The following is a 23,258-nucleotide window of genomic DNA, read 5'->3' as shown; positions in this document are numbered from 1 at the left end:
TGTTTTGGAACATACCGACCCCATGTGGTATTATCTTTGCCAACTTTGCAGTTTCGTGTGAGATTTATTTTTAATCTTTAACAAAGCATGCCTGTGTTTATCTTAACTTACGAAAAAAGTGTAATCGTTTAAAACAAAACTTTTAAAAATAATTAAATATACAATGAATGCTGAAACATAAAAGTCAGACAGAATGTTACCTTAACAAGAAAGAGCTTCCTAAAGATCAAAGGATTGCTGTTTGTTTTATTTGCTTAAGTAACCAGTACTTTCACTTTAAGGGATTCAGTGGCTATTTGAAGGAGGCTAGGAGGTCTCCATTGCCCAACCCCCACCAAGATAAAGGCTTCCCACCCCTCACATTGAGAGCTGGGAACTTTACTTATTGACACTAAAAATATATTCTTCGTGTTTAGAATGGAATGCTGAGATATGATTGAAGACAGTACATGAATCAAGTGAATGGCATTTGGGGGGCATGTCTTTCAATCTTATTTAGAGGTTTTGGGGAAAGACCATCTTTTGAGCTTGCCTTCTGTGTGTGTGTGTGTGGCCATATGTCATCATTATAGCACTGAGGAGGTACTCTATGACCATCCTGGAATGCAGTGCTTCCAAGTGCAATGCACCTCTTATATTGTTGATTTTAATGCTAGCTTCAATAAAGGAGGGAAGAAATGGGCTGTAGAGCATGTCTTTTTTTTCCTCTAAGTACCTTGAGATTTGGGTTTTCAGTCAGTGATACTAGCTAAGTCATTTGTGGACTGACATGTGAGAACAGGATGAGATGGAAATACATTCAGTTCACTTGGTGGTGGCCTGTAAGAGGTGGGTTTGTGTAATGGTGGTCCCTCCTTCTATGAGGCCTCTGTAATCAGCCAAAGCAACCTTAGATGGTGCAATATCCGGTTGTTCCCAGTCTGCTATCAGGTGAGCACTATAAATGCTGCATAAATACCACTTAAAGAGAAATGATAGTTCATTTGTCTCCTATGTGTCCCCTCCAAACAGTTTCAAAATCTTTGCTACTTTTTATGAAAACTTTCAACCAATACTTATTTTGCATGTGGTTAGATTGTGATTTCTGGGGTTTTTTAAAGGGCACTGTGGCTGAATTTTCTACTCAGGAAGTATAGCAAAATGCTGAGCTTGAGCTCTAGAACCTGACAAACTGATTTTGTCACTGACTTATGACAGTCAGTGCAGTGAAGGTTTCTAAGTCTTAATTTGCTCATTTGCAAAATGGCAATTATTAATAATGTTTAATTTGAAAGGTTTGAACACAGGTAGAGGTCTCAACACAGGGTCTGGCATTCTGTGGGAACTGTTTTAAGGAAGGATATGTATCTAAGACCCTAAATCAATTACCAGAAGCCAAGTCAATTACCAGAAGGTTGAGGGAATCTCACACCATCTTTTTTTTTATTTTTGCTTTTTGGCCACGCCATTCAGTCAACCAGGGATCAAACCCACACCGGTTGCAGTGGAAGAAGAGTCTTAACCACTGGATCGCCAGGGAAGTTCCCCACACCACCCCTCTTTTCACCTTGGTTCCTTTCTGCTACCATCTCACGGAATGATCTGGAGGTTCTTCTCAGTAGGATGTTCCTCAGCAGGCAGTCCACAGGCTCATGCTGTGAGGGTGGAAGGAAGAAGGTCCTGAAGCAAAGACAGTGACCCTGATAAATGCAGACAGGACAGAATATTCATGCTGAAGAGGGTTTTTTGGTTGTTGTTGGTTCAATCATTCTTCAGAACCCTACACAAGATTGAATTTAATTGCAGTGTGCAACAACTATCCCAGGACTCCAGGAAATCTTACAGAAAACAAATCCTCTCACAGTTGGGAGAGCCATAATGCAAATACTCCAAACATCAGATACTCCCCAAATCATGGTTTAGGAATGCACTGAATCAGCAAATTACTTTGTTTTGCTTAGTTTACTTTAATGGGCAGCAGTATGGCAGAATGGTGAAGTGAGGAAGCGTGGTTGTTACAGTATTAGAAATTATTTCATGGTATTGTTACCAACAACTGCTTGATTGTTGGTTGACACCTAATAGCTACAAACCCATTAGAACTGGAAAGGTAGATCGTATGTACGAGAGATAATAAAAGCAAGTTTTAAAAGTACTGAAGACAGGGCAGGGGGCTAGTACTTTTAAAAGGGAGAAAATAAGACTCATTATTTGGGGTAGGCTAATTGTTACATCAGGTTTCCAAGAGAGTTGTTTTGGTTTGCAGAAAGACTTGAGCTTGGATCCTATCAAATAAAGGCTTTTATTTAAGTTTCCAAATGACTGAATAAGTGATTTTCTAAATCCTTCATTTCATCCACAGCATGACGAACATGAATACTTGGACTGAGTCCATGGTGCTTTTCCTAATGTTGATCTCACAGCTCCTTTTCAATTCTGGATTCAGAGAAGTTCTAGCCTGAGTGTGGCTGGCTCAATGAAGTTAGATGGCTCTGTGGGCCCTGCCCTATCTCTGCTGGAATGTTTTTATAATCACATCCTCAACTGCAAAATTACTGATGAGTAGACACTTGTAGCCCCAATCCCGTAACTCTACCACAAAAATAGAATTTCAGACTCTTTCAATATAAACATTATCTAGAGCAAACTATATCTAGGTCTTCCCTGACAAGTTACATGATTCAGTGCTTTGTTTCTATAAACTAAAGTTAGAAACTCAAGAATGACTCACTTTTCTTTTTTGCATGCATCTAAGTGAACAAGGAAGTCACACTGCTTTTGGTGTTGCTTTCTTTACAAGGAAAAAAAAAACTTGCTCCTTCTCGAGCATCCTTTTTAGGTCAGCAATTTTGAAGTGCAGGACTTATTGGTGTCCAAGCGGAAAGGGCTGATGCTCTGATTTATCACGACTCCCTCCGAGTGGAGTTCTTCCATGGCTGGAGAAAGGAAAACATTTGTTGTACTAATACTGAATGTGCTTCCTGTGTAAAATAACCTTTAACTCTGTGGAGATCCCCCATTTTAATGACTGGGATATAGTAGAAATAGAAGGAAATCCAAATGCCCCAGTAGCAGCCACTCTCCTCCCCGGTAGGTCAGGCTGCAACCCTCTGAGGGACACAAATGGTTGCCTGGGAAGCATTCAAGGCTTCTCTTTCTCCTGTTTTAAGATATGACCATTTTGATTGTTTAAAAATGTGTGCGACATTCTGACCCTTTAAGGAGCCTGGGCTATGTCAATCAGGGGGAATGAGGTGGGTAGACTGGGGAATTCTGGCATTTACACATTTGTTGTGGGGATGGGAGGGACTCTTGTCAACTGGAGAACCAGCTCTCAAACCCAAGCCAGACTGCAGCTTCTTGCATCTCCCTATCTTCATGATACAAATATGACTGAGTCTATTCAGTCTACTTTAGTTCTACTGCTCAGGGTGACTGCTCTGAGCACTGAAACGATTCTTCCTACATAGAACCTGAAATGCAATTCCCTACACTGAATGAGGTGAAAATGGGAGTAATCAACTAAAGAAACAAGCTTTTCAAGCATATTTGAGTTTTTGCAGTGACGTTGTTCTTTAGTTGCTAAGTTGTCTGACTCTTTGCAACCCCATGGACTATAGCTCACCAGGCTCCTCTGTCCATGGAAATTCCCAGGCAAGAATACCAGAGTGGATTGCCATTTCCTTCTCCAGAGGATCTTCCCAGACCAGGGATCGAACCTGCATCTCCTGCACCTGCAGGCAGATTTTTTACCACCGAGCCACCACGGAAGCCCTTTGTAGTACAGTAGAGCCCAGCTCTTTAGGAGCTGTGAGAAAATGTCTATGTGATAGGGAAGAGAGGTTAAACACACACTTTCGGAGCTTCCCCAGATTGTAGGCTCTGTGTGTCCTCGTGCAGCACAAGATCACGTTCTGTCCCAGAAAGCCACACCTGAATAATGCAGTCGGCATTCTTAGAATGCATTTAGCAGTGGATGAATAGGAGCGCTTTCCACAGGTCAATCAATGGCCTCTCTGTTTCCGGCTGGCTTGCAGATTGCTCCTTCTTAAAATACGTCTTCTTTTTAAAAGACAGCTGAGTTGGTTGGAAGACAGAAGAGTAAAGAGAATCAGCTGTGTTGATCTCTCTATCATTCTCTATCTCACTCTCTCCTTCCTCTTCTTTCCTGCTTACACTTGCAATTCCTTCAGGCCAGATCTTCTGATTAACCTTGATTTTCATTTCTTTTGCCTCCTTCTTCCTAAGAAGGAATGATATACCTCAAACATAATGACTCAAGAAGCATGTATGTCTCATATGTCTTTGATTGCATTTCTGGTTCCTAAGAATTAACTTAGGAAAAAGAGTTCAGTTCAGTTCAGTTGCTCAGTCATGTCTGACTCTTTGCAACCTTACGGTCGGCAGCACGCCAGGCTTCCCTTGTGGTACTTGTCCAGCTAAGTCTGACAAGCTATGGCGTAGTAGAAGAAACACTGTCTGGTACTTTTAGTAGGTATTTGATATTAGTTTGTCTTTTTAAAAATTGATCTGTAGGTCAGCTACAGGTTTTTGATTAAAAATAAAATTCTTAAATCAAATTTATCAATATTTTCAAAGACAAACAGACTTCTTCACACACATGATTCAATATGACCAGTAGTTGTTTGAAATGGTACAGAGCACTTACTCTGTTACAGTGCTTGCTGCACTTCACAGAGAAATAAAGGATCATGTTTCTATTAAGATTAATTTTGGATGCAACTGAGTACCTGACTAAAGAATAAACATTAAGCAAAAAGGCCAATTATTTTCTTCCTATACATGAAGCCTGGTGGTGGTGGTGGTGATTTAGTGACCAAGTCGTGTCTGACTCTTGCATCCCCATAGACTGTAGCCTGCCAGGCTCTTCTGTCCATGGGATTTCCCAGGCAAGAATACTGTAGTGGGTTGCCATTTCCTTCTCTAGGCATGAAGCCTAGAAGTTGGCAATTCAGTGCTCGGTGAGGTTATTAAGGACTTAGATTCTTTCTCTTCTACTTCTCCATTTTCATGTTTGTAATCTCATGATTTCAAGATGATTCTCACAGGACCACCTCTCTTAACTGTGTTCAAATGAGGTGGTGGCTGAGGAAGGAAGGACAGGTCAGGTAAATATGACTTTTTTTAGGAGTGCCGTCCCTGTTTGAGCAAACTCCAGGAGACCGTGAAGGACAGGGAACCCCAGCATGCTGCAGTCCATGAGGCTGCAAAGAGTTGGACATGACTTAGTGACTGAACAACGACAACAACAACTCCCGTTTTATCACAGAAATATGCCCAACAAATTCAAGACATGATAAATAAAAAAGCACATTCATACCAAGGTACTTTGTGGTCAAAGATAAAGAAAAAAATCTTAAAAGCAGTCAGAGGGAGAAATAGATTAATCACAGAGGAAAAACAGACTTTGGGCACACTTATCAAAAGCAACATGGATTTCAGAAAGCACTGGAATAGCACCTTCAAAATGCAGAGAGAAAGTAACTGACATTTTCTATAACCAACAAACTATCTTTCAAGAATGATGGCGGAATAAAAACATTTTCCGACAGACTACAAAATGAGTGTTAACTATCACTCAGAGAAACTTCTGCATGATATACTTTAGGATGAAGAAAACTCATAGCAGAAAGAAGGTGAGAGATCCTCAATAGTGAAGAAAATGATGAATACATGGATAAATCTATAAAATCACTGTGTTAAACAACAATGACACCTTAATTATAGGGTTTGGAAATAATATAGAATCAAAATGCTAGTAGAAAAAAAATGGCATATAAGTAGGAAGCAGGTAATAGGAATAAGGCATTCAAAGGTCTGTACTTTGTTCAAGAGGGTAAAACACTGACTAACTGAAGACATTAATTACACATTTGATTAGTTACACATGTTACTAAATTACACATACACACTATGTACATTAAAATTCTAGGACATCCCACAAAATATTAAAAAAAGGTAGTAAGTGCTGAACTAATAAAGGGAAAAAACAGAGTTAAGAGAAAAAATTAAAAAATGAAGCTTAATCTAAGAAAAATTCAAGGAGATTTAAAAAAATATAGAAAAAGTAAGAGTTAACAGAATTCATAACATAAGATAGCAGAGATGGAATACAAGCTGAAAGACTACTACAGTGTTCCTAAAGTAAGATGAAAGCTCCCAAAAGATGGTGAATGAGATTTACAGACGAAAAAGCTGAAAAAGATAAGGAGAGGCACATGTGCAAACAAGTGCAACAATGTGCTACAGCTGCAGTCAAACAAGTATGTGAATGTCACAGGGCACAAAGGATCCCTTCTGCCCGAAGCGGGGAGAATGGGGCGGTGGAGCAAGTCAGGCAAGACTTCACAGAGGAGATGATGCTGACCTGAGATGGTGCAACAGAGCATGCCAGAAAGAGGGGAGAGCAAGAATAAAAGTGCAGGGGCATGAAAGCAATGACATTTTCAGAGAATTCCAAGTAATTTAATATGACTGAAGTAAAGGATTTAAGAATGAGGTTAGCAGTCAGATCACAGAAGGCCTGTTTGCCATTGGACAGAGTCCGGAATTAATCCTGGAGGCCAGGAATGAGAAGCAAGTGAAGCGCTTTGAGGAGGGAAGTCACAGATTTGAATTTTAGGACACAAAACGTCTTTGACAGCAGCAGAGAAGATGGTCTGGAATAAGACAAGGAGTTCTTCTTGTGGCTCAGGCAACGGGTAATTATTTGTTAACTATGATACCCTATTTCTCATGAGATTTCACTGTGGTATTTGAGAATAATACTTTCCTTTCTCACTGACATAAAGACGTCTTAAGTAGAATGATAAACAGGTCTTTTTTTCCCCTCTAATGTGTAAACTTAGTTGTACACTCTAATAAATGGAGTGAGGCTGAATAGCCTTTGGCATCAATCCCAGAGACTAAAACAGTGAGAAAACAACAAAACATGGGACATAATATCTATCCATAAATCCAATTGTATGGTTAGGTCTATGGCGCATTTTAAGAGTTATGATTTCCCTGGCAAAGTACCAAAAAAACGTACCTTCAAAAATTACTCAGAACAGCCACTTGGCATCCAACCACACTGTCAGAATGAAAAATGTTGAGTAAAGAGCCTACGTGTAATTCCCCATTCTTGAAGAAGTAAAGGAAGGGTGTTTTCTAAGGCTTCAGAATGACATATTTTATTAAATAATAACACGGGTCATGAAAAAAGCCAAGAGGAAACTTCCCAGCTCACGTAGAAAATGGGAGTCACTTTTATTTTCTTTAAAACGATAAACATATTCTGTCTTATAAGAGAATGTCTCAGAGCCAATGTGTTCACAGTGGTTAACTCTGTTCTCTATTCCCTTTTTTCCCCCTTATGTTGTTTTCTAATTTTCTACAATGAGCATGCATTGCTTCTAGAAGGAAAGAGAGTCAAATAAACCAGTCATACAATCAGAGTGACTTAGGCTGTCTTTTTCAGCTTTTAGATTCTAAATCAGCTTTTAGATTCCAAATAAGATTAATATAAACTGCTTCTGAGATAATCTTCTAGTGTGCTTTGAATATATGCAAATTTTCCCTCAAATTTTTGTCCTTAGGGAGTAAATTTTCCAATTTTCAAAAATATTAAAACATCCCCTCTCAGTTATTCATGACAGTGGAGGGGAACACTGACACTACTATCCAAAAACAGCATCTAAACAGAAAACATTAGGCATATGGGCATAATATATCAGGCTTTGTAAGGCACTGTACAATGTTTGTTGGCAGATATATCTTCTGAATTAAAGTTTTTAGTTACTATTAAAATGATTCTATGCTCCTACATGTAGACTGGCAAATGAAGGGTAAAAGAAATGGGTCTAAAATTTAAAATTCTTTGCATATAACCTACCAGCTGTATGATCCACAGGCAAATGAATAGACTCCCCATGCTGAAAATATAAACTGTTTCCTAAAAATACAGACCCGGGGCTTCGCAGATGGCTCAGAGGTAAAGAATCTGCCTGCAACGCAGGAGATTGACTCCTGGCTCAGAAGATCCCCTGGAAGAGGGCATGGCAACCCACTCCAGTATTCTTGCCTGGCAAACAGCATGGACAAAGGAGGCTGCTGGGCTACAGTCCACAGGGTCGCAAAGAGTCAGACACGACTGAGTGACTGACCACACATACACCCAAGGTAAAAATTCAAAAAGTAAAGGGGAACTTCCTTGGTGGTCCAGTGGTTGGGACTTTGTGCCTCCGATGCAGGGGGCACAGGTTTGATCCCTGGTCAGGGAGCTAAGATCCCACGTGCCTCACAACACAGCCAGAACAAACATGGAATGCAAACTTCAGTTGTGGAAGTTTGCATTGCACCTGGACTCCAAAGAGTCCACTCTAGTATTATCAAAACCCAGCTTTTCACAAGCAGAGGACACTCTTTAAAAATAGCTCTAACTGAAATCATAGCAAAATATTTCAGAAGAAATATGAAACACCCACCTCTGAGGGTTAAAGAGAAGGGTCAAATAAACTTGATGTAACATACTCCTTCATCTCTTTAACACTTACAAAGGGACTTGCAAAGAAAGATGTGTAAATAGGATTTATCTTAAATTAAGCACACTGAACCTTTCCCAACCCTGTCAGAATTCAGACAGTTTAAAGAGGAGATGGAGGTACTCTTTATAATCTGGAGGTTATTTTATGGTCCTCTGAAACATAATAACTTTCTTCTTAGTTGAAATTTGTACCATCCTTGCCAATTTCAGGGGAGCAATTTCTGAAATTTATACTTAATACAACAGTTCTAAGTTTACCTTAGATGTTTACCAAGGGAACACTTCTTGCAAAGATGGGCACAATAAAGGACAGAAATGGTATGGACCTAACAGAAGCAGAAGATATTAAGAAGAGGTGGCAAGAATACACAGAACTATACAAAAAAGATCTTCACAACTCAGATAATCACGATGGTGTGATCACTCACCTACAGCCATTGGAATGCAAAGTCAAGTGGGCCTTAGGAAGCATCACTATGTACAGAGCTAGTGAAGGTGATGGAATCCAGTGGAGCTATTTCAAATCCTAAAAGATGATGCTGTCAAAGTGCTGCACTCAATATGCCAGCAAATTTGGAAAACTCAGCAGTGGCCACAGGACTGGAAAAGGTCACTTTTCATTTCAATCTCTAAGAAAGGCAATGCTAAAGAATGCTCAAACTACCACACAATTGCACTCATCTCAGACACTAGCAAAGTAATGCTCAAAATTCTCCAAGCCAGGCTTCAACAGTATATGAACCGTGAATTTCCAGATGTTCAAGCTGGATTTAGAAAAGGCAGAGGAAACAGAGATCAAATTGCCAACATCCATTGGATCATCGAAAGAGCAAGAGAGTTCCAGAAATACCTCTACTTCTGCTTTACTGACTATGCCAAAGCCTTTGACAGTATGGACTGCAACGAACTCTGGATTAAAGAGATGGGAGTACCAGACCACCTGACCTGCCTCCTGAGAAATGTGTATGCAGGTCAAGAAGCAACAGTTAGAACTGGACATGGAACAACAGACTTGTTCCAAATCGGGAAAGGAGTACATCAAGGCTGTATACTGTCACTCTGCCTATTTAACTTATATGTAGAATACATCATGAGAAACGCTGAGCTGGATGAAGCAAAGCTGGAATCAAGATTGCCAGGAGAAGTATCAATAACCTCAGATATACAGATGACACCACCCTTATGGCAGAAAGTGAAGAACTAAAGAGCCTCTTGATGAAAGTGAAAGAGAGTGAAAAAGTTGGCTTAAAACTCAACATTCAGAAAACTAAGATCATGGCATCTGGTCCCATCACTTCATGGCAAATAGGTGGGGAAACAATGGAAACAGTGACAGACTTTATTTTGGGGGGCTCCAAAATCTGCAGATGGTAACTGCAGCCATGAAATTAAAAGATGCTTGCTCCTTGGAAGGACAGTTATGACCAACCTAGACAGCATATTAAAAAGTAGACACATTACTTTGCCAATAAAGGTCCATGTAGTCAAAGGTATGGTTTTGCCAGTAGTCATGTATGGATGTGAGAATTGGACAATAAAGAAAGCTGAGTGCTGAAGAATTGATGCTTTTGAACTGTGGTATTGGAGAAGACTTTTAAGAGTCCCTTGGATTGCAAGGAGATAAAACCAGTCCATCCTATTCATCGGAAGGACTGATGCTAAAGCTGAAACTCCAATCCTTTGGCCACCTGATGCAAAGAGCTGACTCATTTGAAAAGACCCTGATGCTGGGAAAGATTGAGGGCAGGAGAAGGGGACGACAGAGGATGAGATGGTTAGATGGCATCACTGACTCAATGGACATGAGTTTAAGTAAACTTCGGGAGTTGGTGATGGACAGGGAGGCCTGGCGTGCTGTGGTCCATGGGGTCCCAAAGAGTCGGACACGACTGAGCAACTGAAGTTTTACCTACCTTGAAGAAAATATGTTTTAACTTTTTCCATGAATTGCTTTCCCTCCTTTCTCTCTCAGACAACGAAGAGCTCACTCTTCTACCTTAAATGCTGAGGGAAAACATCGCTATGCCATCAAGCCTTGCACCAGCCTGTCTCCAAATCCCCCCATTCTGATTTCAAAGCTCAAAAGAATCCTCCTGGCTAAGAAGTGTCCAGAGAGGCTGGGAAGGAGAAAGGCTAAGCAGGCCCAGCCAGAATTTGCAGCTGGAGGCAATGAGAAGGCTGGGCACAACACACACACACACACACACACACTGTGGCTCCTGATGTCAGCTGATGTCAGAATTGTAGAGACTGTGGTAGGATGGCAGTTTTTATTAAGGACAGTCCTGAGGGAAGGGGCGTAATTGGGACCAGCCAAGGATTTAGGGTCTTGGCTTATAGTGCTGAGCTTTCAGGTTGGGCTCCGGGTGCAGAAGGGTGCTTCTGGAAAATTCTCCAAACCTACTTCCAGCCTACTTCCCAACCATATTAGTCAGTCTTACCTCTTAGGCACAAGTATCCATTTATGCATTCTTCCCCTCCACTTTTCATTTAATAAACATTAGTGGGTGCGTTCTACAATGCAGATACGATAATTTGTAAGACATGGCCCCTGATTGTAGGAGTCTGTGGGAAACAGTATGGGTGCTAGAGATTATGGTAAAGTGTGTATAGGCTACGTAAGGGCAGAAAGGAGAGAAACTGACATCTCTACACAGGTACTCCTCTGCTATTGTGGCCCTGAAAACGTGCAACCAAACTTTCCTGGTCTGCTGCAACCAAGACTTCCTGGTACCTTTTACTCTGCTCCAAGTTATCTGCACATCTTAGCGCTGGCTGAAACCTAGCTTTCTCACAAATGATGCCACTGTCCTCAAAAACTGATCCAGTGGTGTCTGCTCTTTCTTCCACTTGCCACAAGAGAACCCAAGAATACTGGAGTGGGTAGCCTGTCTCTTCTCCAGCGGATCTTCCCGACCCAGAAAGTCGGGTCTCCTGCATTGCAGGCGAATTTTTAAAAGCTGAGCTACCAGGGAAGCCCCAATAAAAGCCCTCAATTATACTTAACTTAGCTGTCACCCTGGCCACCGCCAAGAGCTCCTCTATTGCTGTAGCGCAGGACCCACACCAGCCGGTTCATTTCTCTATTTCTAGCCTCGGCCCAGGGTTCTAAACAGGACGTCGATACGTGATTTAAATTAAAAAAGAAGCAAAAGAAACTGGGAAAACCTTTGGGTTCAAGGCTTGCTGCAGGCTAGTCACTCATCCCACCTGGGCCTTCCTTATCCTTATGGAAAAAAATGTCATATTTACCTCAGAGATTTTGTACTGACGGGGCGACGCACCTGGCAAAGCACACTGCCCCTCCCCCGGCAGTCGGGGTTGCTGACGAGGAGAGCAGAGCCCCGAGCCCCCCCCTTCCCAACCTCCGCCAGCCCACATCCCTCACAGCGCCCTTGGCCCCAGGTCCCTTGGGACCTCAAGCGTGGGAGCCCCGGCCCTGCGCGGCTCCCTCCCGGCGCCCCGCGCCCTCCTTCCTTCCTTCGCCCGGACGGACGCACTTCCGGCGGATGTTGGGGGGGGCAAGCCCGGAAACGGAAGTGAGCGGCGGGGCCAGTTGACCGTCAAGGGGAGAGCGTCTGTACGCCGAGCGAGTCGAAGATGGTGAGTGAAACCCCCCCTTATACCCCGGGCGACCCGAGTGGCCGGCGGGCTCGGGTCGGTGGCCGCAGGAGCAGCCCGCCGCCTTCCTGCCGTCCCCCCAGCAGCGGCGGGAGGAGGAGGAAGCCCGCCTCTCCCGCCATGATCTGTTGAGTCACGGGGTTCAGGGGTACTCGTGGCCGTCCGGGCTGGGCTCCGGCGCTGGTACCGGGAGCCGCGCCTCGGCTTCTTCCTCTTTCACCTCCTCTTCTCTCTACCCACCCACCAGCCGACCCCGACCTCGGTCCCTTCCTGGAGTCGGCGCCGAGGTGGCAGGGGCAAACCCGAAAGTTGCGGCGGTCTTGGGGTGGGGGCACCGCCCGTTAGCCCTTGGGAGTCGCGTCCCCCAAACTCCTCACCCGCCCTCGACCCTCGGAACCGCCTGGATAACAAACCCACAACTATGGGTCGGCTTTCCATCACTCTGCTTTTACTTTGCCAACATTTTGGGGAGTTTGTAGCATGTCAGGCGTTGGAGGGGGTAAAATTATATACTTGTTACTCCCTCTGTGTTAGCGTTGTTAGTGGAGTCCTCCTCCTCCCTCGCCCCTTCTCTTTTTTCCTCTTCTTAAAAAAGTTTGCTATTTGGGAGAGATTTCCTGAATCGTCCGTCATTGCCCGTGACTCTTAGTACCAGTCCAAATCTAGAAAGCTTCTGTTGGTGAATGGGCTTCCCTTGTAGCTCAGTCGGTAAAGAATCTGCCTGCAGTGCAGGAGACCCGGGTTCGATCCCTGGAGAAGGGAATGGCAACCCACTCCAGTATCCTTGCCTAGAAAATCTCATGGACTCAGGGTCCTGGTGGGCTGCAGTCCATGGGGTCCCAAAGAGTTGGGCATGACTGAGCGACTAACACTTACTTCTGTTGGCAAATACTGCTGAACATAGAAAAGAGGTTTTATAAACACTCAGAGGGACTTCCCTGGTGGTCCAGTGGCTAAGACTCTTGGTGTTATCCATGTAGGGGGCAGGGGTTTTTCCATCCCTGGTCAGGGAACTAGATCCCATATGCTGCAACTAAGAGCTGGCACAGCTAAATAAAAAATTTTAAGACACTCTGAAATAACTAGTGTTAACTTTTCATAGATTTGCTCCCCTCTGCTACTTTCTTAGAAACATTATGTACTGATCCCGATATTTTACAGAAGGGAATTGGCAAAGTGATAATGGGTAGAACCCAGAGATCACAATCCCCCTTTCTTTGTGCCTGGAAGAGACTTTTCTTGTGTCACTTTACAATAAAGCAGTCTGGGAGGAGGAGAACTGTGCATGTAGGAAATAACGTTTGGGAAGGTACAGTCATACAACTCTAGTCCTGTAGGAGTTCAGATACCTGGAAGGATGAGTAGGCAGGGCCAGAAAGGTTCTGTGCCTTCATCACAGGCACCTGTTAGGTTAGTGACAAACAGTAGATTCCAGCTTCTTTTCCTAATTGACCGTGACTTCTGTTCAGGGGAGTTGAAACCTGTTGTGCAGGTTCTTGAGTTCCAGGCTTTGGGCCTTGGACATTGTTTTTCAGACATTGAAAAGGCGTTGAAAAGGCATTGACCAACCAGTGAAAGATTTTTTGTTTGTTTGTTTTTTGGTTTTCTCCCAGCTTTGTTGGAGGAGATTGCATGTCAAGCAGACTTTGCTGTGTAGAACTGGAAAATGGAAGCGTCTACGGGCAGCAAGACCCAGTAGAGTGCTCTTAAAGTTATCCAGGTGTGAGAGCCTGGATGCAATTAGTAGATTGGAGAAACCCTGGACAAACTACAGTACCTGACCCTAGTGAAATGCACGAATTGAAGTAAAACAGCAATTTGAAAAGCTAATTTCCCAGAGTAGTTTCTCCTAGAAGCTGTTGCTGCTGCTGCCAAGTCGCTTCACTCGTGTCCGACTCTGTGAGACCCCATAGACGGCAGCCCACCAGGCTCCCCCATCCCTGGGATTCTCCAGGCAAGAACACTGGAGTGGGTTGCCATTTCCTTCTCCAATGCATGAAAGTGAAAAGTGAAAGTGAAGTCCCTCAGTCGTGTCCGACTCTTAGCGACCCCATGGACTGCAGCCCACCAGGCTCCTCCATCCATGGGATTTTCCAGGCAAGAGTACTGGAGTGGGGTGCCATTGCCTTCTCCTTCTCCTAGAAGAGTATAGACTAAATACCAAACTGCTTGTAGCTTTTTGACATTTTTCTTCAGGATTGCAAGGATGTTGTATTCAGCACTAGATGGTTTAAACTCAGCATCTTGTGTTTGTTACATTTTTGTTATGCATGTATATTCTCTCTTCATTAGACTAAGCCCTAGACGCCAGATATGTATCTTCAGCATCTAGTAGAGTGAGTACCTGCCACATAGTAGATATAAATATTTGGTGATTAAATTAGTGTAAATGAGTAGGGTGACAGAACACAAGTACCGCATATACAGTGAATCTTAGCGTTTTGTTTCTTTTTATTTAGGCCAGCCTGATTAAGTGCGTTTATTTTTCACAGGTAGCACCCTCTTAAGGGAACCAAATGCTTTCTGAGATTCCGTTTTTTCTTTAGCTTCTGTGACCACTCTCTTCTAGCTCTTCTGTCCATTCTTAATTCCATTTTCCTTGTTCTTTGTCCTTAAGGAATGGTACTCTCCAGGATTCTGTCCTCAACTTTTTTCATTCTGGGCTCATCATTCCAACGTAAAGAAAGGATCTTCCCAATGAAAGTAAATCTGATCATGATCTGGTGCTCAATTTCAGAACAAAATCTTAATTTCTTTGCATATTTAAGCCTTTTCATTTTTCTTTTCACCAGCCTTTCTTTCTGCCCTACTCAGACATATAGTTAGCTGATCATCTCAAACTACTTGCGGCTTGTTCATTTATATTTTTATACCTTTACCCATGTTCTTGTTTTCCTGGAATGCCTTTCAGTCTGAGTGCACTCAGCTCAGGAATCCTTCCTGCCCCAAATTCCAGATTATTCACTGAACCTTGTGCATCCCTCTATGTGATGCTGAGGCTCATAGTAATGGCCTAGACTGTAGTCTCTTGGAGGGCAGAGACCTTATCTTTTCTCTGATGCTTAAACAGTATTTTTACATAGAGGTTCAGTGTGAGTTGTTAACATTTTTTTTTATACATAATAGTGTTTTTTATTTGTGTTGTAGAATGCCAGAGGACTTGGATCTCAGCTAAAGGACAGTATTCCAGTTACTGAGCTGTCAGCAAGTGGACCTTTTGAAAGTCATGATCTTCTTCGAAAGGGGTATGTAGGGGAGTTGTGACTTTGTTATAATATGTGAATTATTTTTCACAATATTCTTTAAATCTTTTGACAAGCCATAAATATGTATTTAATTTAAAAGGTAGCAAGTAGTATACTTTAGACTAGAGGGAGGGAGGAGAGGAAGCATGAATGTTTCTATAGAGGAAGAAGCATTTTGCCAGAGTACCAGGTTCCCAAGAAAGTGTGTCCTCCTAGGAGAGATTAGCTGGCAGCACGATTTGGTGGGATTCCTCTTTTTGCTCCTGATAACTTGGAGAGCCCTTTGTTCTTCATCTTACTAACTAAGGCAAATTGGGAGTAGTTCACTTTTCTTTGGGAGGTACTAGAACATAGCAGTAAAGAGCATGGGCTCTGGGTTTTGGTCATGACTCTGCTATTTACTAGATGTGTGTCCATGGGCAGATTACTTAACTGTTCTGTCTCATTGCCCTCACCTATGAAATAAGGCTAGTAATAGCATCTGTCTTTATTTTGAAGAATAAATGAGCTAATCCCTGGAAAATACTTAGACCAATATGTGACATTAAAGCAGTAAGTAAGTATTAGCTGCTCTTGTTTTTCATTTCTAGTTATAGCACAGTTGTACCCCTTCCCTTTATGTTTTTATATGTTTAGGCCTCATTTTCTGGTACTGGTCTTTTTTCTTGGCAGATGGTTTTTTCTGTTTAGTCAAATATCCTCCCTACTGGGTACATACTGTATTTTGAATTTTATATTTACTTAGAAGGTATTTAGTCATAGAATGTCATTCTAATATTGGTCCCTGGAAGCAGACATAATGCCTCATTGTCTTTCCATTTTGTAGTGAAAGATGCAGTATATTGCTTTTGGAATTGGAGATATAATTTGGTTTATAGTATAATCAAATTCATAAGCTAGCCACTAACCGAGTCCTGGTAATTTGGTTTTGGGTTTTGGTCCGTTCCCCCCACTCCCACTGCACATACACGAAATGCTCCTTTTTCTTCTCAGATTGTAAGATTACCATGAGCAGGACCATTTTCAAATTCCCAAATTTGTACAAAGACAATATTTGATAAATACTGATGTTGCAGGATTTCTAAGGTTTCTTTCAGCTCTTAAATCCTGGTTGGAGAATAAGATGGTGATGTTTATATAGAGTGATAGGGACCCGTGGCCCGGTTCTAGCTATGTATCACCTAATATAGTACTTCGCATATAGTAGGTAGTTGGTAAATCTCAAACAAGTTTTTCAGTGTGTGTTTATCAAAAATATATTAACTATTGAATATGCATTAGATATGAACAGGAGAAATGTAGGTACTTTATGTAATAAAAGAATCACATCATCAGAGTAATAGTAGTACACACACTATGAAGTTTCTTCCAGATACAGAGCATCACTTAGCACCACTTTTTGGAGGGTTCTTCCCAGTTTATTGAGTTCTTGACCTCCAGGATCTATAATAGATATATTTACAACAATATATAGAATACTTGATCTTTTTTTTCCCTCTTAGTGTCGTTCTGTGAATTATATATGTATTAATTCCCACAGTCACCACCACAGTCAGCATACAGAATAATTTGTTCATCGGCCTCAAGCTCCCTGTGCCATTTCATTGTATGACAGCACTGATAGATAAGTGTGAGCCCTAGGTATTGAATGATCTATAACCTCCCTTTTAAATGTTTATTTTCAGTTTCTCTTGTGTGAAAAATGAACTTCTGCCCAGTCATCCTCTTGAATTATCAGAAAAAAATGTAAGTATGTTACCTGTGTTTTTATTTTTACCCTCTGGTAGAAAAATGATGTTAGTAATACATGATTAAGACAATTCTGGTGTTGAGCATTTGACTATAAAGAACATGAAGCTTTGTTTTCAATATCCTATGGAATAGGCTTTGGTTCACTAAAGCTCCCTTTCTACACCTTTTTCTTTGTCTTTTTTATGGACATTTCTAGAGGTTGGTCCACCTCTCCATTCCTCTCATAATATTTCCTCACTTGGTAATCTTTTTTATTTCTTTTATATTTTTCCCCTGCCATTTTTGCTATTGATATCCAAGCCCGACCCTCCAGCCTTGGATCTTTTTTTCAGGCCTTCATTTCCAAGTTACTGCTAGGCACAGGACGTACACAGATGGGTATGACATCATCCCCATCCTTTAGGGGCTGAAAATTTAGTGGGAAGATAAGCAGTGGATTGGGACTACCTGAAGCATTGTAGAGGACCACAGATGAAGCAGCCAAGCTATGGGAGGCTTTCTAGAAGAGGGGACATTTGAAAAGTTTTAGACTTATATTAGTCAGTTAAATAGGTGGAGAAAGGTCACTCCCAAAGGTAGGACATGTATAGATGTCCTGAAGACCACCTAAAGGGTTCTGTGTATGTGTGTGTCACATGGATGTCAGTGCTCATTGTTTTGAAAGCAGAATGTCACATTTAAAATTACGTGTTGTCTCTGTAGTTCCAGCTCAACCAAGACAAGATGAACTTCTCCACACTGAGAAACATCCAGGGTCTTTTTGCACCACTAAAACTGCAGATGGAATTCAAGGCAGTGCAGCAGGTGGGTTTCCAGCTGTCAGTTTGCATGCATCCCATCTGTGTGCTGAATTGATTGGGAGGAGTCTTCGTTTTGGTAAAAACTGTACAAACCTCACCTTCTCTTCTTCCCTGCAGCCTCTCCTACTTTCCCCCTGTTAGGATTTTATCTCCATTCCTACTTCATAGAGAAAAGCAGCTTTGAAATGGGAAACCCCTTCGATTAGAGGCTCAGTGTCTGGATAGTTACAGGCGTCCACTTTTATATTTCTCTCCTTCTGAGGAGTTACTTTGAATTTGTGCTGCCTCTAGGAATATCCAAGTGGAGGTGTCTAGTGGGCAGGTTGTATATCGCTGAATACACATGTTACTCAGGAAGAAAATGTCCTTCCAGGTGTTTAAGAACTGTCCCCCATCTGTGCTCTAGATTCTGTCATATCACACTGCATTGATTCCAGTGACTGCTGGATAGCTAACAAAGAACAGAAAAATGGAAAATTTGGTTTGGCTGCATTAAGGTTTGTTGAGTATGTGCCAGTGACTGCCGTGCTTTATAGCACACTGTGCTGCAGGTGTGAGGGAAAGGTGCTGCTGTCCCGTGCCACAGGTGTTGAACCAGGGTGAGACAGATCAGGTAACTAGGCAAGGCCGTAGGGTTGGTCAGTACTGAAAGCAGAGTTTGAACCTCTGACTCTATAGCCAGTGCTTTCTGCACTGTACTTAGGTACTGGTCTGCAGTATAAGTGAAGGTCATCCAGTCATGTCTGACTCTTTGTGACCCCCATGGACTATACAGACCATGGAATTCTCCAGGCCAGAATATTGGAGTGGGTAGCCTTTCCCTTCTCCAGGGGATCTTCCCAACCCAGGGATCAAACCCAGGTCTCCTGCATTGCAGGCGGATTCTTTACCAGCTGAGCCACAAGGGAACCCCAGTCTGCAATACATGTATTTAGTAATTGGAAAATGTAGATAGCACTAGTTCAGAATGGCATTGTAGTTTTTAAAAGCCCACAGATAACTTTGATCTTCATCTCTAGTTATCACTACTGTTTTAAAGGGTCATGACTTGTATTTGTGCTATGAGCATTACAGAACAACATACAAAATGAATAATCAGTTTATTAAGTGAAGTAATGCTCTCAGTGCATTTCTTCAGAATTTCTTCAGGAATTTGATTGTCCCATGTGTTTTAGAAACAAAGCATGATGTTAGATTCGAGAATTTTGTGTTTCATCACATTGTATGCTTCGGTTTTCCTGGACAGATGCAAAGGTCCCAAATAATGTGCAGACCTGATGGGATTATTAAGTATTAGTAAAAGCTTTCAATTTCAGTGTCTATATTTTGAATAAGGTTATGAAGAATTAAAAATTTCCCTGTCCTCCCCCCCCAGTTAAATTGGTATTTTATTTAGTTTGTGAATTTTACAAATAATGAAGACACTGAAATGTGATCATGTATGTTTTTTCCTCTCTACTATTTCTAAGTTTGCTCTTTTATTCTTTTCCTAAAGGTTCAGCGTCTTCCATTTCTTCCAAGCTCAAACCTTTCACTGGATATTTTGAGGGGTAACGATGAGACTATTGGATTTGAAGATATTCTTAATGGTAAGTGTCATTCCATACCTTTTTCTGGAGCCCCAGTAATTACAAGGCAACAGCAGCAAACGAAACCTACTATGTCTTTGTCATCATATAGCTTATAGTTGATAAAATTCACTTGTGTTTATTCACTGAAATAAGATAAAATTTAATGGTAATAACTGTTCTTTAACTGCTTTTAAAAGTGAAAGATGTCTATGGAGTTCTGAGATTATAGTCATTTCAGTCAACCATTGACAGTCATTGATTTTATGTCCTGAGGATAAAGTCTGATGTGTGAATCCAGTAGGATATTCTTAGGGCAGCTTAAACAAGGATTGTTGTTGCAGTATTCAGAACATTTGTGGGATATAACTAGCTTTAAAAACATCTAGAAAAAAATGAAAGGTTTCTTCAGAAATACCCTCCTTGTCCTCCTAGATGTGTTTCTGTAGATGGTGAATACTAAAGAAAAAAATTTTTATAAGTTTCTCTGGATGATTGTATTATGTTTGAGGTCAATGACTTTTAATTAAGAACATGTAGCATCCTGTTATTTTCTGGTTCTGAGGAAAGAGAGCAAATACAGTTCTGTCCAGTATCGTCTGTGCTCATTGTGCCCCAGCAGTTCAGGAGAAACAGAAAAACGAAGCAGGATTAAATTATACTAGTTTTGCTCGGCTGCCGATGTTTGGTAAGGAAGTGCTGTGGACACAGCAGAAGTCTCATGAGCCTCTTCTGTGAGGGCACTTTTTGAGTGCAGGAAACCTCGGATTCCTAAGCTTTTACATTTAGTCCTAATTTAAAACAAGTAAGGTGAACAGCTAGGCCTTGCCTTAGCTGTTCCTTCTGCTTAGAATACTTTCCCCTCACTTCTCAAGTCCCAGTTTAAATGCCACCCCTTCAGAGAGGCCTTCCTTGACTGCGCAGTCTAACGTGCTCCCAGTTACCCTGTCACCTCACTTTAATTCTTTGCATATCACTCTTCTGGTATTTTCTTGTTTCTTATTTGTTTTCCCAACTTAAATACAGGCTCCAGGAGAGCTGGGGACTTTGTCTTGTTCACTCCAGGGCCTCCTAAGGTGCCTGGTTCATGCTGAGTGAGAAAAGCTCTGGCTCACCACTTTCTCCTCATCACCTTTGATACAGAAGGAATTTTAAAGTCTACAGTGAGGAAGTACTGTGTTAATCTAAGTGCAATATGAAGACTATTAAACTGGGATGAAAATCCGTACATTTTTTTAAAGTGTTGGAGGTGATGAAGGTTTTGCTTGCTTGCTCATCAGAGAAGTACTTGGCCAACAAAAATCTGCACGCTATGTTATAAGGAAGGGAAGAGATGTGAGACTTTTTCCTAATGCTGAATGTGGCCTTCTGTTTACTCCCTTCCTGTCACTTGAAGATGAGGAAACTGAAACTGACCAAGGTGACTATTCCTGCCTGGGAGGACCCTCCACGGGCTGGGGCCTTGCTCACCAGCACAGGGTGTGCTGTCTTCTAGGGCAAGTGTTTTATCAAATCAAAGGCTTAGACAAGCAGAGTTTCAAGGAAAGATGGCATTATATAAATGAGGATATTCTTTAAGAATTGAGAACATTACAGCCGAGACTCACGTCCTCCATGATTAATTACCCCCAACCCATCTCCCTCCTTCCTTCCCTGTTTGGTTGCTGCTTTTAGTTAGTGGATGTCCTTCCAGACTTTCCATATGAAATCAGAAGACATTTGTCATTGCTTAGTATTTATCTTTTAACACAGTTGGTTTCGTACTGTGTGTATCTTACAGGAGGTATGCTGCATCAGTGCCTGTGTTGAGGGGTGCGTGCTTCTCTCTCTCTCTCATTAACATGAAGCACTGCTGCAGCAGACACCTTTGTTCTTTGTACTCCTTTGTAAACATACTTTTGGGTTTTGGATGCCCTTTGTATACATAGTCCTCTACTCTGTTAATAATTGTAGCAAACTCTTGTATATCTAACCATTTATTAATAATTATAACAGTATCAGCTGTTGCTGAGGCTACTATGTTGTGTGACAAGTGGCCAGAGTCAGGATTCCTGAACTGATAATGACACAGTCATCTCCAGTCTCAGGAGGTCCAGTGAGGAAATATCCAAATCGATTTGTTACTCTTGATAATCATTATTTGAATGATTATTTATTTTAACAAACTGTTTTATAGTTTAATTCATTGGGTATCTATTCTGTTTCTTGTTCTGTGTGGAGGAGTAGAGGGCAAAAAAAAGAAAACGCTTTATTTGTTTGTAGGAAGCTTACTGTTGATATTCATTTTATCTTAGGTGCATTATCACAGTTAAAGTAAGACTTTTTGTCTGACTCATCAGTACAGACAAGAGAGAAGATTCCTAAGGTTTTTTTACTCTAGGATTCTGGTTTGTATATATATGTGTTTGCAACAGAGCACAGAATGATAGAGATGAAATTGTAAATTACATTAAGGATTGCTTAATGTCTTAGCGATTGTTTCTAGACTCAACTTGGAAGCCACTGGAAAATTTAAGAACTTTGAAACATGAGAACTTTTTCAATCTATATTTTCTTTTAAAATCAACTGAATTGAGGTATAGTCGACATACAATGGAATGCATCCATTTTACAGTGTCCAGTCTGTTAATTTTAGTAAATGTGTGCAGCTGTGGAACTGTCTCCTCAATCAAGATGTAAAATGTTTTCATCATCCCCCAAGTTTCCTTGGTCCTTTTGCTCCTCCACCCTTGGCCCCAGGCAGCCAGCGGTATATTTTCTATCACTTTATATTTGTTTTGCCTAATTTAAATTTTCATCTGAGTAGAATCAGAGAATTTATCTTTTTTTGAGACCCTTTAACATGTTTATTTTTGTTTCTTTTCAGACCCATCACAAAGTGAACTAATGGGAGAACCGCATTTGATGGTTGAATATAAACTTGGCTTACTGTAATGCCATGTGCTGTTCATGGAAGTAGAGGGCCTGCGTCTTGTTTATAGTTGTCTTTTTCCTATAATTTGATGTGCACATTAAAAGTACTAACACATGAGAATTGTTGCCTAAATATCTGTGATCATTTGAAATTATTTGGGTCATTGCTTTATGTGATAATTGAAAGCACTCAAGGGAGTTGGTTTTAAAACTTCTTATTTATATGAAAGCAACAGCTTTCTAGGTCTTTAAAAAAAATGTTACTAATATAAAACTGTGCACAGGTTCCAAATCAGCCTATTTTCTAGTTATTCCATAAATTTAATTTGAGTAGTTCTGAGCCTGCAACCTTTATGGTAGCATCTTTCAGAATAAACATCTATAATTGATTTTAGTGGCAATATTTCAAAGTAAGGACAGAACAAGACTATTAGATTTTACCTTGTTTCAGTATAGTCCATTAATACTCAAAAGAATAATACTTGCTTTGTTGATGCTACGTTAGAATTATAGATATATTCTTTGATTCTTTCAGGTTTTTGATTTTGGTCTTATCTTTAAACTGAAAACTTAAACAACCAGGAGATGTCAGTTTTAAACTATAGTACTGCATAGATTTATGTATCACAAGATGCTTAAATTTAAAAACATAACATTCATGTACATACACATGCTATCTGTCCATGAACAAATTCCATGATAGTTTTTTTAAACATAAATCTTCCCTATGGTGGTTTGTTCTTAATAAGGTATTTTTTATGAACCTAGTTTACAGAAATTAAAGATTATCTGTTTCTGAGGAACATTTTTATTGTGTGAGTCACTGATTTATGAC

The 23,258-nt window shown here is 41.1% G+C and overlaps 1 protein-coding gene and 1 long non-coding RNA gene across 5 annotated transcripts; one reads left to right on the top strand and one right to left on the bottom strand.

Annotated features, from left to right (window-relative positions):
• Positions 1 to 1,383: 1,383 nt before the first annotated feature.
• Positions 1,384 to 12,038, bottom strand: LOC147361614 (uncharacterized). Of its 4 annotated transcripts, none has more exons than XR_015138145.1 (4): positions 11,777 to 12,038; positions 3,913 to 4,056; positions 2,711 to 2,915; positions 1,384 to 1,679 (listed from the first exon to the last, which is right to left on the bottom strand). It is a non-coding gene; the product is annotated as an uncharacterized LOC147361614 (long non-coding RNA). The 4 variants fall into 4 exon arrangements; XR_015138148.1 differs by having other exon boundaries at positions 1,384 to 1,634; XR_015138146.1 differs by having other exon boundaries at positions 3,913 to 4,222; positions 11,777 to 12,028.
• A 15-nt stretch (positions 12,039 to 12,053) lies between these two features.
• POMP (proteasome maturation protein) lies at positions 12,054 to 22,544 on the top strand. Its single transcript, XM_086329565.1, has 6 exons — positions 12,054 to 12,127; positions 15,293 to 15,390; positions 17,076 to 17,136; positions 17,845 to 17,946; positions 19,438 to 19,531; positions 22,377 to 22,544. The coding sequence occupies exons 1-6, from the start codon at positions 12,125 to 12,127 to the stop codon at positions 22,442 to 22,444; spliced, it is 426 nt and encodes a 141-aa protein (XP_086185691.1). The 5' UTR covers positions 12,054 to 12,124; the 3' UTR covers positions 22,445 to 22,544.
• Positions 22,545 to 23,258: the final 714 nt, after the last annotated feature.

The sequence above is a fragment of the Bos grunniens genome, chromosome 12 (assembly GCF_055505025.1).
Source record: "Bos grunniens cultivar Pamir isolate PY7600 chromosome 12, Bosgru_T2T1.0, whole genome shotgun sequence".
Taxonomy (NCBI): domain Eukaryota; kingdom Metazoa; phylum Chordata; class Mammalia; order Artiodactyla; family Bovidae; genus Bos; species Bos grunniens.
Note: the sequence above shows the minus strand (reverse complement) of the source record. Positions and strands in the feature narration are given on the sequence as shown.